This window comes from Corvus kubaryi, unplaced genomic scaffold (genome assembly GCF_017639235.1).
Source record: "Corvus kubaryi isolate FWS band 111438036 unplaced genomic scaffold, C.kubaryi_AGA036_p1.0 37308, whole genome shotgun sequence".
NCBI classification, from domain to species: Eukaryota; Metazoa; Chordata; class Aves; order Passeriformes; family Corvidae; genus Corvus; species Corvus kubaryi.
In genome coordinates this window covers 7,099,655-7,115,553 of record NW_024581096.1, presented here as the reverse complement: position 1 = coordinate 7,115,553, position 15,899 = coordinate 7,099,655, and the positions used below count along the sequence as shown (strand labels likewise).

General features: G+C 39.6%; 1 protein-coding gene across 1 annotated transcript in view; it reads left to right on the top strand.

Moving 5' to 3' along the window:
- Window positions 1-15,899, top strand: part of ITGA2 (integrin subunit alpha 2) — a 67,767-nt gene that overhangs the window by 4,212 nt on the left and 47,656 nt on the right. The window contains exon 2 of the mRNA XM_042028369.1: window positions 14,810-14,933. Coding sequence (XP_041884303.1) covers window positions 14,810-14,933 — 124 coding nt within the window. The remainder of the gene's footprint in view (window positions 1-14,809; window positions 14,934-15,899) is intronic.

The window sequence follows — 15,899 nt, the reverse complement described above, 5'->3', positions numbered from 1 at the left end:
TTGCTGTCTTATTATCATATTTGTGAGTAATGTTAATGTTAAAAATCACTCTATAATCTGGAGATGGATTGAAAGCAGGACTCAAACATGGATTCTTCTTAAAGTAAAGCTGTCTCTAGCTTTTCCTTTTTTCTGAGGTAGCAAGTAGTGGGAGCACTACTACGTATTATTTTTGGAGTTTTGCCTTTCACAGCATTGCAGACTGAAGTAAGGCTTCATTCATACTGCATTACAGGACTTGTATTTTGTATTATGTTTATTTTAGAAAGCATACAGGGTATTACCATCTGACACCTAAACACATTAACGGTTAATATTTATTTGTGCATAATTTGGTCAAAGTCAACACGAGATCCTACCAAAAAGTTTTAGCTGTATGCTGCCTCTCTCTGGAACAACCTGTGAATTGTTCCTTGCTTTTTTGATTCAGTGTCACAGAACTTTAATTTAAGAAGTTAAGTAAAAGTACAGCTACTCCTTGTTTTCATTGTGCTTCCTAGCCACTATACAAATATTATTCATTGTGGTCTTTCTTCACTATTGTAATTTTGAATGAATGAAAGTGGGGTTTGCGTGTACTTCATGTAATGTATTTTCTTGAGGGCTAATAACTGGAGTTAGTAAGTGTAATGCCTCAATGTCTGTAAAGCTAAGTGTGAAGAAAGTACTTTCCTTTAGGATTAATGCAGGTAAGAGGGAGTTTCTGCATCTTCAGATGAGTAAAGCAAGTAGTTTTCCCCAGCAGAAATCTTGTGTAGCCTCTATCTAGTGTTGTTATTTCCATTTAAAGGTTTCCTTTGTTAGACTCTGTGCAGGCTGGTTCCCATTTCCATGGTGACCATGCTGAAATGCAGACAGGACACAGGCTGGATTCTCATCGGCATAGCCATGCACTTGCATACCAACACATGTTATCTGCTTGGCTTAGGACATTTCCATTAGCAGTTTTAATGTTTAGAGCTTTTCTCATAGAGATCTTTGGCCTTGCAATACTACACAGTGTTGGGATTTCAGACCCTGTGCAGCAAGACAGAACAAGTTGATAAGCTTATTTTTTGTGTAAATAATTTGGCTCTACTGTTCCAATTTAAATTAGTCAAGGACATCAGAGAACTTTCTGAGCCTTAGGTGCTTTTTTTTTCTATTAAAAATGATAACACAGAAGGATTTTTATTTATAAACCCCTAGGTGAAAGACTGACATATATCTGTGCTAAATAGTTATAGGGACATACCCCTTCTGAAGGCACTTATAAAAGGGTAATAAAAATAGGTGAGTGTGAATTAAGATAAGTGATACCTCTGTCTATATTGGTTGAGTGTGAGCATGTATCTTTGTGAAGCAACATGCAATAATCTTCTTGCTGCTCATACTGCCCTAATTTTCTGGAGGTGGAGAATACTAAAGGCATCTAGTGGACTCAACATAGGCATTTCCCTCACTTCCAAATCAGGCTGTGATTTCTGACTTGACAAATAATCTTAATATTCTGAGTGCTGGTAATTGTTATTTTGAATTATTCCCCGAGTAGCATTTTGGGATCTTTAGAGGAGAAAATTTTATTTTCTCCTGGAGATGCATATGCTGTAAAAATAGAATAAGGCTTGCATACCATTCAGAACTTAAAAGAGCAGGCAAAGAAGTAGGATCAACACAGCCTCTTTGAATGGAGGATGAGCAAAGACATTTTGTGTGCAACTGAATGGCATCTGCATGGTTGAATGTCACACATGATGAATGTCACGGATTCTTTTGTCCCTTTCAAATTGCTGTTAGGGTGAAGGGCTTGGAAGTTATGCACAGCCCTGGTAGAAATCTTGCTTTATTCCTGATTTATTTTGCCCTTTACAACCTGCTTCCAAGTTTATAATTCTTCTCTTGTTTCATTCAGTTTTATGCCTTTTTTTTTCTTAATCACACAGATCTCCTTGGATAATGTAGTTGGTTATTTCTAGAGAATAACAGACAATGAGGAAATACTGAGAAAAATTACTGTCAGCAGTACACTTCAGGGAGGGAGCATATTGCACAGCAGAAATACCTAAGGAAATACTGGAGTTTGAGGATGGGGAGGTGAGTGGGGGGTGGATGGCTGTGAAGGATTGAATTAGATTCTTACCTTTTATGTATATGACAGCTGACCCATCTTCCTGTCTAGCTATATGTCTCAAACGTGAGTGACCTTAAGCAAGAAAGCTCGCAGTGGTTGATGCTGTGTTAAGACTGCAATACAAAGCTGTGTGTAATGACAAGACTGCAGACAACCAGGCTGCTTCACCCATTGGATTACCTGGTAAATTACTACCTCAGCCAGCTGCAAGATAAATCTTCTTACCTGACAGAGGAGCAGCTGACTTGCGCTAGGCCTGCATGTTTAGTGGAGCTAAGGATACTGTCACTAGAAGTTGTTAACCCAGGACTTTCTGGGTGTTATTGCTGTGCCATACTCTGTGCTGCCTGAAGTAAGGCAGCTGCATGCCGGTAAACCAGCGGAATGAGCTATCAGTGTGTCTAAATTTCCACATGCACGGCAGTCACTTCTCATAATTCCTCAGTTTCTGAGACTGTTGTATTCGTGTTTTCCTTCAGCTGTGAAAACACACTGGGTAAGAAATTCTACTTCATTGCATATTTTGATAAACCAACAAAACCGTAAATTACTACATTTCAGGCCTGCATTTATTCTTGTCTGGTCCCGTTCTCTTAGTTGAGTAAATGTCTGTGTAGGTGCCAAATCAGGGCAACCTATGTCAAGAGTTTGTGTCCTGGTATCTTAATACCAACGTGCTGCAATAAGAGTAAAATACAAAATAATCCCCTTGAGGCACCTGTCCAAAGCAGCAGCAAGTGGAATATTCTGTCCTGAGGCAACTAGCACATCCTAGATACCAAATATCACTGCAGAGGAGGGTGTGTGACTCAAATGTCTCTGTGCCTGTATTCTTATTTGAATTTCTATTTGAAGAGAACGTTAATTGTTAACTAAAAAACTAAAATTTTAATAAATAGTTTTTCAGTGATTCTGTTTTCTTAACAGTAAACTCTAATAAGACAATGATAGCAGTCTAATAATAATGAATTTGAAAACTAATCCAATATTCCTACTGTGTAGTATAAAATTTAGTATTCTTTATATCCAGTACTATAGATGCACATAGAACTGATTGAATTTATAGACATTAAACTCAGATTTAGCTGAAATTCCTCTAATGATAATTTATCTAACCTTTTCCTGAGTAGAAAAAATTTAAGTGAGATGACATTTCCTTTAACTATGCTCACCAAATAAAATTCCCATTTAAACATGCCTGAAATACATATAGGTCAAATATAAAATAGGAGAAATGACTGAGAATGGGCTCTTACTAGGATGGGCAAAACTATAAACAGAGAAAAATCCAGCAGCACTACTCACATAGTAGTCCTTCAGTAGCTCTGCTAATAATAGTTATCCATTTAACTCTAGCCAAATATTCTTTCATTTCACTGTCTCTACTCTTTTTTTTTTATTATTTTCTTTCTTTTGGAGGGGTTGGTTGGGGTTTTTTATTATTTTTTGTTTTCCCTTCCAAGCTGCCAAAAGCCAGTTCATCATATTGAACAGTAAAAGACATACTTGAGTCTCTGGATTTGTACTTCTGAGAAGCTGAGAGCTACAATAGACCTTGGTTCTGTGAAGACAAAAAAGCGGCTGTTCTGCTTTTGTGGAAGCAAGTATTATCTCCAGAAAACTCTTCTTAAATGTACGTGGACCCTTCTTTCTGACCCTGAAATGTACAATGGCTGCATTTTACAAATAAAGAAGATAACTTCCTTCTGAGCTCTGACTACAGATAGCATGTCACCAACCTGACCGCTGGCATCTGGGTAGACGCAGTGTGGTGTGCGGGCTGAGGGCTGGGAGAGTGCCTGCTGCAGCCCCACTTCACCTAAAACAGGGTCCCCCTGCCCCAGAGTGCAGGTCAGGTGCCTTGGACTAAGCACTTTAAAACGCACAAAACCCCAACTTCTTACAAAGCAGGAAGACTCCTGCAGCTAAGAGGTGGATCAAGGGTGTTTGAACTCCATCCTTCTCAGGCACCTGCATGAGGTGCCTCCTTCTGTTGAGGTCAAGGAGGGGGAGGAATTTTGGGAGACAGGCATCCAGTTCAGCTTTTTTTCAAGAGGTTGCTGCTTCATAAGTAATGGTAATAGTCACCTGGCAAACATGGTTTAGTTCTCCCTTGAGTCTCGCAGTGATGTAGATTCACCTCTCAGTGTTTTCCAGGAGCCTCTTTGCTACCAGGCAATAAAGCAGTCAGACAAGCAGCCTCTACTCTGTATATTGAGACAAGGTCTCAGTTCATCCCGGGACATATACTCATGTTTCCAGACAGACAGGCAAAGGTACATCTTGTCTGTGGCCTAATGTCTGGGCACTCACGTGGGAGGAGTTCCGAGTTGGCTCTTTTGGACCAACTACCCATGCGATTACATTCGGTAATTTTGTTGTGCATAAAAAGAAATTACTTAGCTATTTAGTTAAATAATTTAATTATTTCAAGTAGAAATAATTAAGTTAAAAATCCTTCATTGCCTCTTACTATTGTATCAGAGTGGGTTAACAGTAGGATAGGTTAACAGTAGAATACTTTGCTCTTAGGGCTGTTTCTACACCTGATTCATATTCTAAACTTTTGTGCAACTTCGTGTAATGAAACCTAAGTGACAGGTAATTTTAGGTTCATTTTGGGTTAGGCAGCTGCTGAATTCTGGGCTTCCTGGATTGTTTTCCTGATTTTAATGTGCCCAAATTCTGCCTAGGCACTATCTGGTGCCAGAATTGATCATTTCAAGGTGCATTAAAGTGCAATTTCAGGTGAGTGATTGGGACCACCTGCCTACCATTCAGGATGGCCAGCCATGAGCTCCCATTAAAATCAAAGGAGAGAAGGAGTCATTACTTCTGGCATAGGAGAACAAATGTTCTGATAATTATAGCTCTTCCAAGTATTGTATTATATATCCTGTGGTGCCTTGGAGGTTTTCTTGTTGCAGGAAACTGATGTAGCAAACTTTTTACAGCTGAGGCTACTGTTATTTCTGCGGCTGTCCATGAGCAGTGCAGAGAGCTAAACTCCCAGCTAGCTTCAAAAGCTGTGAGGGAGGAACAGGGTCTTAGACATGGTGTCCTAAAAATGGCATGATGACATGGTCGCTGTAGCCACTGCAGTCCTCATGCTTCAGGCTGTGACACTGCAGTGGCAGATGGATGGATGATCCCTCAGCTTTTTTCTAGTTTAGCCTTTCAGGTCACATTTAACAGTGATATTATATGATATAACACATAATACAATATGTTATAATACCCTGTAATAGCCTAGAGTGTGATATGGATAGGGAAGTACAGACACATGTGGTTACTTTCCCTTCTTCTTGATATTTGTGTGAAAATATGCATTTTTTTCTTTGTACAATCATGTTTTCATAGCAGCTGAGAGGAGCAAATGTGGCAAATGGGGTATACAGATAGCAGTAACATTGCTTTCAGTGGGATGACATACATTTCCTCTCTTACAGTTGTAATGTGGCTCAGGCTTCTCTGGCTATATTTGGAAATATTCCTGGCTTAAAAAAGACAAAATGCAACCACTGATAGCATGGACACAAGGAAAGAGAAACTGCTGGAGTGAAATGCCACTTGGAAAGTCAGTTTTTATCATAGGGAGGCATGCATATTTTTTTTTTGTGTATTTACCATCATTACTTGTGAAGGCCAGTGACAACTGCATAAACAACATATATGTGTGTACAGCCTGTTAGCCTCACATACTTTTAATCTCTTTGTGGTCTTGAGAAAAAATTGTGATACTCTAAGGACAAAGTTGAACAATCCTGTTTCTACCAAGATTAAAAAAAAACGCATGGCATAATAAAAAGATGGAACTTAGGTGAATTTTCTGTAAAATAAAGCTTTTCCCCACTGAAAGCGTGGATGGAAACATGCCAGGATAATACATTTGAGATGGCTTGAATACTTGCTGTCTTTATTAAAACCTCATAGGAAGTTCTCAGTCCTGCAGGAACTGCTCCTATGCATTTTTTTGGAATCAGTCCTTGCGTGTACTGTAGGTTGTCTGGATTTCTTAACTGCAGATGAAGAGCAGTTTATTTGTCTGCTCTGGCAGCCAAGGAGGGCAGTATCTGGGCCACAAGTAGGGAGTTACCAGGAGAAAGACAAGTCTTGTAGAGTAACTAATGAAGTAGTGGGCAAGTTTAATTAGATCTCTTGCTCTGCTGTGGTGTTAGAACAATAAAGTAGACAGCTCCTAGTTGTGTTACCACAGTCTGTCCAACATTTCAGTCACAATGCATGTCCTATCATGTTCGTGCTGCCTTTATAGCAGGTTATTGATAACTTCTCAGTGCAGCTCCTTGCATTCCAAACCATTGCAAGTGAAAGGCAGTGACTCAGGCTTTCACACACGCAGAGGCTCTCAGGCTGGAAGCTGACCTATTTCCAAGAAGAAGCAGTCAGCCAAATAAGCCAAGAAAACTCGCTGGAAAGGAGGGGAGGAAGAAGGGTGGGAGGATTGTTACTAAATGAGGCATTGTTTCTCTTTTGTTCTGAGTGGTGGATTTGGTGGAGGCTTTTTTGCCTATAATTTATTTCTACTCTAAATGCTATAATTTCTGTTAATTATTAAGTAGTTTGAGATACTGTAGCTGTTGTGAAGAAAAACTTGGTCTCAAGATAACAGAAAGTTAAACAAGTAGATGAAGTAGTAAAATGAAGATGCCTTTTTCAAGCTTCTGTAAACATAATGAAACAGCAACAAAGAAACTGATGTGAGGATTATACGATGTTTCTACTTCCAGTACAAAAGGCAGTGTCTTGCCAATGACTTTGTTTGCTCCTTTCAATTCCTGTCAGAGGTTCACATTGTGTCTATTTAGGAGGTTGTTCTCAATAAGAAATCTGTTCAGTTTTAAATTTCAGATTAAACGTGATTATAAAACAGCTGGTTTAGTATACAAGCTATCTAGATGCCATTGTGAGTATCTATCCACGTGGGTGTGCGTATTGAAGAAAAAATTATTACAGAAAATAGAAAAGTGAATATAAAGGAGAAAACTAATGAGACTTTTTTTTTCAGTTATGTTGACTGTACTGGGTAAATGTTAATATACCTTTCCAGATGGAGTTATAAGTTGTCCTTTATTTTCCTTGCTTGTTGGGTTGGATTCCCTGTGCCATCTGTGAGTATTCTAAAGATGGATAAAAAAGATATTTTGTATTTATGTTCCTTTGAAGGAAAGTCCCAAACAGTGAAACCAATGTAGAATTGCTCTTCTAACATGAGAACTTGATTTGATGCCCTTACCTGTGCCTGCACACAATGCACATGCCAATACAGTAAAATGGATAACAGTGGAGACTAGTACATTACAAAAGGAAAAAAATCTTCACTTTTTTGTGAAGATTTAGCTCATTGCAGTGAGAATTGCTCAGTGGCTTCTGAAAGCCATGATGAAGAACATCCCTATTGCAATTCAAAAGACTAAATTAACTGCATGCTGGTTGTTTGTTTCTTCATGTTTTCACAGTCTTGTCAATAAAGCATTCAAAACATAATGTATTATGAAAGTTGGGTAGTTTTTCTGTAAGAATACTTGATTAATTCCAGTTGGATTATTGTTCTGATAATATACATTCTGAATAATAAGGGAGTAATGTTACTCTTACACCAAAACGTTGTTCCATTTAATAAAAAACAGTAAAGTAAGACTAAATATATTTAATATAAAGCAAATACTACTTCACTGCCCTTTTTCATAACTTTATTGCTTCCCCTTCCTGCCTTCATTCCACCTTCTAATATTTCAAGGACAGTAGGTGATTATAGTGTGAGGGGTATCTGTAGGTGCCTGTACTCCCTCTCTAACTTTGGAATCTGTGAGCCAACTGCAGCAAACTTGTACAGGGATGAAAAAATAACCAGCTGGGCATGAGACTGAGACAAAAGTGCTTTTACAAGTTCCCTGATAACTAAGGAGATCCAGTGAGACCTTGAACAACAGAAAATAGCTGAAAATCTACCCCAAAGAGAGCACTTAGAAATCTTTCAGTCATGAAGAAAGCTTGAACCAGAGTGTGCATCCACTGTGAGATGAAGTCAGTGGAAAACAACAGCTACAAGTTCTCTCATCCCTCCCACCCCTTTCTTTTCTCTGTCCCCAGCAGGGTCTGACAGGCATTAGGGCACTGCTGATGGGTGTTCTTTGGAGATAGAAGTCTTTGAGACCAAGGGAAAAACTTTCCTCATGGAATTTGTAGTGGCTCTCTTGGAGCAGTATAACATAAAGGGCAGAGCAAAGCCCTCTTCTGGAATGAATAGATATTTTTAAAAATGCTAGACTGAGCAATTAAGGCAATGCCAGCAGTACACATCTTAGTGACTGCCAATCTAAGAAACTGCTTCAGGAAGCAGACAAATAATCCAGTGGGGTTTTCTTGATTCATTTTTTCCCCCAATAGCAATTTGTAGACGAAAAACCATAGTGCATGGTTTTAGTATAATGCAGGTCATGGCCTTGCTTTACTTTGGTGACTACATGCGTATCCCTTCCACCCTCAAATCCCTCAGCATGCTGCTGATTTTGAGTTTAGGTTTCTCAGGGTCAGCTGCCCTTCTGGAGCTGGCACAAGGGGCAGTGGTTTTAGCTGTGGCTGTGCTACCAAGTGGAGGGGAGCTGCCAAGGATGCACTCCGGGCATTGTGACTGACACAAATGCTCACTCACAAAGACAAAGGGTTACTCAGCTGGGTTATGTAACAAACTTTCTCTGGTTTGTAGTTAGTAGTTGTTCAAAGAAGTGAACACCATAACAGTAAGGAAAAAAGGTGACATTCCCTACTGGCAAGGTTAATATTAGATATATTTAAAACTAGTACTTAGTGTGTGGTGGATCCTTACAGACTCAGTGGTCAAACTCCATTGTCGCTTCTTTTTTCTTGATACTGTCTTTGCTAGACCTGTTTGATGGAAAGCTATAAATAACAACAGCAGAGAAAGCCTCTTTTCGACTGGATATTTCAATGAGAGGTGACATTTGGCATAACCAAGTCTGTGTAATTATGGTATTTTTTAATATATTGCCATTTTAAATTGGAACATCACTTTTGCAATGTAGTAAAATGTGGTTGAAAATTCAATCTTTACTATTTAGAGTTTAAAAAATGACACATTTATTACGATACTTATGATACAAAATACAGACTAATAATATGTTCAGTATATTCTATTAGAATTTTATAAATGTATTTCAGCAAACAAAATAATCAAATACATAAAAATCTGACTTCATTCTTTTTCATCCAGTTGAATTTTTTTTAATGCTGGTTAATCTGAGTAAGGGGTTTCAATCAAACAACTATGATAATCATAACATTAAATGATTGATTACCAAACAGATATTTTCTGCTTGATCCCTTTAAGCTGTAAGCTTTGCTCACAAAATCAAAACAATTATGAATTGGGTGTACCTAATATGAGTTTTACTTCATTAAAACTTGCTTCAGCTTGTACTGCAAGCAGAATGAAGCAAACAGAAGGCATTAGAGCTATCATTAGGCATGACATTTATAGTTACAGAAGAATTCCCACACGTTGAGGCTTAAAGGTGCCCAGTCATGACACGTATTATTTTTTGTCCTGCTAGGAGAAAAAAAAAAATGTTGTTGTTAAAGCATAAAACCAGCTATACACCTACACTGCAGCTCCCATGGCTCACACTGCAATAATGCAGTTGCTGAAATATGGTAATTCCCAGGAAAAAAAATACCATGTGAAGAGATACTGGAATTTATTAGAAAGATTATAGTTTCTTTTATCCCATTATGATTTTTTTTCTTGCATTTCCTGTCTGAATCTTGATGCTGGGAGTACTCTGCTTAGTGAAGGTGTTGCGTTGTCTTTAAACCGAACTGCCCAAATGCCCTTCCCAGCAGAGAGGAACTGCTGCTTTTGAAGTCTGCAGAGGGGCTTTCAGAAGCTTTAGGCTTGTATCTGGCTTCCTTTGTTCCACACAGTCTGTTTACTTGACTGTAAATAAAGTGCCATTTACAGACAGAAGTTAGGAAGTGGATTTTTACTTGCCTGACTAATCTTTCATCATGATCACTAGGTCACAAAGTAGAAGTCTGTCACCAAAAGCTATTAAAATCCAGATAGTGAATTAGTTTTCTTTATTTCAAGATTCTTAAATTATCAAAGTTCATTGCCTGAAGGCAGCAACAGATACTGAATCGTTCCAGCCTAGAATATACAGTACTTTGAACCTAGATATTTCAATGATTGGCACCCTTTTAATGCATGAGAGACTCTCTTATTTTGCACAGGCTTAAAATAGGTTTAAAAGAAACTTAGAATTTTCTCTTTTTTGGCTGCAAATGCTCGAGTTTCTTTTTCTGGATACTATATTAAGACAGATGTACAAAATGGATAAAAGATGTTCTTACAGTGTAAGCACCATATAAGATGGAGGAAAATGGCAGGAAAAATGCCCAGTACATTATTGCCAGTATAAACTTGCTAAGCCCAAACCAACTAAGATTTGTGTGGAGTAGATGTAAAAAAACCTGCTAATTATTATAAAAATGTGGAATTTAAAATGTGACTGAAATATGCTGAAACTAGGCTCACTTGATAATGATTGTGCTGAGTCAGATTGTGTTTGCCAGCCTTTCTACTTTGATTTTTGCAAAGCAGTTGTGAGTGAGAGGCAAAGCTGATCTGTAAGAATATTGCAGACAACAGTATATCTTCAGAGGCTGGGTTTTATGATTGCTTTTTTTGCTCTTCTCTTGTCACTGTCCTCAACTGTCTGCCTGTCCAGAAAGCAAACATGATAGAGGCAGCTTTGAAGAGACCTGTGATCTGGCAGACACTTCTCCATTATTCCAGTTGGACATTTTTGCTCTCAAAGAGCAGTGCTCTGATGCTGCAGTAGTGCAATTGTTTAAAAAGAATAAAATCATGCCCCAGTGGTAAATGGGAAGGATGGGTAAAATGGTTCAGTGAGTAGAAGGGGTGGGTTACTGGGAAGAGTAAAAGGGCATCGCTTCTGTAAGCTGTGGTGAAGCCCAGAGTAATTACAAGGAGTTGAAGTTTCCCAGTGCAGGGACAGGTAATGCCCTTGCTCCTTGGGATAAGCTCCCATCTTGGAGAAAGCAGGACCACAAGGAGTGGCCCTGGGAGGTCCAGGGATGGATGCTGCACAGCGGTGGGAGGTCAAGCAAGGAGATGAACAGGCAACACATAACCCAGCACACACTGTGCTGACCCCATCTGACTTGTCACAGCACCCCAGGAGAATTTGAACCAGCATGGGGACTTTACTTCAGGCTGTTGGCTGTCATACCTGCTTACCTGTAGTTTTACCCAGTTCTGGAGGAATTTTTTGCCCTGCCTTTAGAATTTAACAAAACTCTCATCTTGGACATAGATTAGAAACATCTTCCATGTATTTGCACCAAAATTGTCCAATCCACTCAGATGTTCAACAGTGTTACCATTTGGCTTGTGATGTGATTTGATAATAAGTGTGTAACAGTCCAGAGAGTCAAGAGTTTTTCTCTAAATGTCATTATATTTTGGGTCAGACTGGAACTGTTTATCATTCTAGATTGCTTCTGTCTCTTTGTTCGAAAGCCAGGGTTTATTTTCCTGTACAACATATAATGTGGAGGGTTCTTGTGTATTTACATGCAGGAGAGCACTGTGTTATAGTTTCCTGTGGCCTCTTGAGAATGGGACATTGCTAAATTGTGCTTGATTTCTGACTGAGGAAAATGCAATTTAACAACAGACAGAAAAAAACACAGGATATGACATGGAAAAAAATGTTTTTATAAAATAAAAGTGTATTAAATCACAAAAGAATTACCAGCAATTTTCAATTTCTATCTCAATACACCTCTTCTCTCTCCTCAAAACCCAGACATAAACTGTGATTATATGAGGTTGTGTTTAGTGTCAAAAGGATTGCAAAACACAGAGTAATGAGTCTGTACATATTCTCTTCTCCAGTCTTAAATGGCATGACTCAGGAAATATATTTGTCTCTAAGGATGTTTCTCAAGGAACTATACTTTTAGCAGTGGGTGACTCCTTGCCTTCCAGAGGCTGACTGTAGATAATGGTTGTTTGAGATAACTAATATATGATTTCCTGTTTTGAATTTGTGGTAAAAAAGTAGTAACTCTTTTAGAGTTGTATTTAGTCATCTGCTAGTGATCTTTGTGTTTTGAATTCTGTGGGCGACGGTACAAAATGCATTGACAATTTTTACAGGTCATGAACTTTGCCTGCAAACCTGTGGTTGTGATTTTAATATTTTCTCTATGATGTTACTGTCATTATTACTCTTACAGTTCAGCTACTGTGAAGGGCTGTTTTATGCTGACATAAACCCTGCTAACCTCTCTTCCAAAACTGCTTCTGGGACCTGGGAGAAAGTGATACCAACAGTAAGCTCTCTGCCCATTAGAACTAGAGAAGTGTTTAGAATTTGAGCTTATATTTTTAAGATGCCATCTCTCCTTAAAAGGTCCTTGTTATGAGGGAGTATGGAAGAGGCTGCTTCTTTACAACACAATGACTCATACTAAATAACCGTGGTGAGGCCTATTTGTGTGTAAAGCAGATAAAACTCATTCTGTCTGGGCACACAGGAAGGGAGGGGGAAACATGAGTGATGTTGTTTAACCCATGAGCAACTCTGTGAACCTGCCTCACCTGGGAACCTAAGGGACCAGCTTCGCAGTGCAACCACAGGCCACGATTTCTTCCATCATTGTCATTTTTGGAGGGTTTTCAGGAGCTTTAAGGTGTTTCTCAGCTGGGCTGTAGCTTGTTCCTGGGATCCCACCGTTGTCTCAATCCTTCCACCTCCATGCTGGGGAAGGAGTTGCCTACTTACAACAGAGTCTCTCAGGGGAGTCTGGCCTTTTTCCTGCAGCTGCCCCAGTGGGTATTCTCCTAGATATCCACCTATTTCTTGATCAGACAGAAATCAAGCCCTTTGTGAATGAGGAGTGGGCCCCCATGTCCTACAAAATCAACTTTGTCCCCAGTCCACATTGCTGGTTCACCCCAGAATGGCATGGAATGGCACACCATTATTCCTAGTGCCCAGGGAAAAGCAGTTAGTAACAAAACCACATCTAAGTAGAGTTGCAGTATTAAGTGTCACGATTTATTAATGCTGTTCTACCTTGCATGTTTGTATTTCTAAGTTTTTCTGTTTGGACAACTGTTCAGACTGTTTGGACTGAAAACAAAGACTTCTGGTGTGATAATGAAATGACTCAAAAACTTAGGTTTTCTGATGCAGCAGATAATCTCATTTTTATTCCGGTGCCACAAATTAAAATATAAACAGTATTAGCAGATACAGTCAGGGCATTTTGTCTGAGCATGGAAAGTTGAGGTGAATGGAACTGCACCCAGCTGGTGGACAGTTACAAGCAGTGTTCTCCAGGGCACAGTTTTGCTTGATATCTCCATTGACCTGGATGAGGGGATTGAGTGCACGCTCAGTCAGTTTTCAGGTGGCACCAAGTTGGGTGGTGGGAGTGTTGATCTGCTGCAGATCATATGCAGAGGGATCTGGACAGGCTGGATCCATGGGCTGAGGCCAATGGTGTGAGGCTCAACAAGACCAAGTGCTGGGTCCTGCCCTTGGGTCACAACAACCCCAGGCAGCGGCACAGGCTGGGACAGAGGGGCTGGAAAGGGCCTGGGGATGCTGGTGACAGCAGCTGAACATGAGCCAGGGTGTGCCCAGGTGGCCAAGAAGGCCAAGGGCATCCTGGCCTGGATCAGCAATAGTGTGGCCAGCAGGACCAGGGCAGGGATTGCCCCCTGTACTGGGCACTGGTGAGGCCACACCTCGAGTGCTGTGTCCAGTTCTGGGCCCCTCTTTGCAAGAAAGACATTGAGGTACTGGAGGGAGTCCAGAGAAGGGCGGCGGAGCTGGGGAAGGGTCTGGAGCACAAGTCCTGTGAGGAGCAGCTGAAGGAGCTGGGAGTGTTTAGCCTGGAGAAAAGGAGGCTCAGGGGAGCTCTTACCATTCTCTACACCTGCCTGAAAGGAGGTCATGGCCAGGTGGGAGTCAGTATCTTCTCCCAGGTGACAAGCGACAGCACAAGCAGAAATGACCTCAAGTTGCACCAAGGAAGGTTTAAACTGGACATTAGGAAAAAATTCTTCCTGGAAAAGGTTGTCAAGTATTAGAACACTCTGCCCAGGGAAGTGATGGAATCACTACCCCTGCAAGTATTTAAAAGATGTGTAGATGTGGCACTTGAGGACATGGTTTATTGGTGGATTTGGCAGTGGTTGAGCAAGGCTTTTTCAGCCTAAAAGATTCTGTGATTCTAATGTACCTCAGCAGGCTGTTGATGTGTTTGCTCTGCCATAAGATTAATTTATGCCTAAAGGTAAAGGAGGATAACAGACCTCTGAATCATACATTTTGCCTCCATTCAGCTAAAACATTAGTAACGCTGTGACTTTTGTTAAGGCCAACAGTGAATGAGTCATTGATCTCTGCCCACGGTATCACAACACATGTAAAGAGTGCTAGAGAGGCATTTCACAGAGGCAGGGTACTGTAGCAAAAACACTGTTTTTTCAAGCATGTGTCAAAGGCTGTATTTATTTTCTTCTGTTGTGGGAGCTGTCTCAGATGAAGAGCCTTTTTCACTGGGATCAAAATTCTTCTTTAATTGCTTCTGTGGTAATCATAATCTTTGTCTTAACAGGCATTCTTCATAACTGCTGTGAAGCCTACAATGTTGGGCTCCTGGAAGCAAAAATATTTTCTGGTCCACCAAGAGAGCAGTTTGGATATGCAGTTCAACAGTTTGTAAATGAACAAGGCAAATGGTAAGCAATTTGAATGGCTTGGTTTATGTCCAGCCAAAAGCTTAAGTAAAAAATGTTGCAACTCTTAATATTTCTTTTATAATTCCACATTTCTTTTAAATGCGTTCTGGCTAACTCCTTTTTATATTAGACCTATATTTTACAAATAAATGCTTGGGGTTATCAGACCAAAAGTTGAGATATTCTAAAGACATATGCATGTGATGGTTCAGACTCTTTTCCTTAACACCATGTGACCTGAGGTCTTTCTTTCAGTAATCTTTTACTTTCATCTCCAGTACACCAATTTCCTTAGGCTTACAACTTCTCTAGAATTTTAACTCACATTTCATTCCTTCATGTACCCACAGCATCTTTGTTACACTTTACATATATGTGGGATATTTTTCCATTTTAACATTGTTAAGGTCAAAAACAAATTATTAGAGCCGGGGAGTTCTAATTATTAATATTAAATTAAATTAAATTACATCTATATAATTTTGTGTCTGATACAGTATTAACTGCTTGCTTTTCAAGGGATGGTGTATTTGGCTGTCTTTAGTAACACAATCATAACAAAGTCCTGTGTCTGCTACATCTCTTCAGCCATAAAATTTGACCTGAAATCCAATGTTGTTACCACAACATCGGGCTTGATGAGCAATTAGTTAAAATTTTTTTTCTAGAAATGTTGTTTTAACGAATTACAGGGACTAAGCACATTTAGTGGAAGACACATTGTTTCCTCTTCTGCAGCCTCCGCAGTCACAAAGCTTAAAGTGTCCTTACATGTAAGGACTGTAAGTCTGTGAAAGTAATTGAGAACTACTGAACTCTTAAATGTCTGTTTGCGTGTACATGGCTTTAAGTCTACAGCAGGAAGCCACACCAGATAATATAAATTATGGTATGCTGAGGCACTTCAGATGTGACATCCTCCATAGACTGAAATGTGTCAGAACCCAAATAGCCACAAACTGGTGG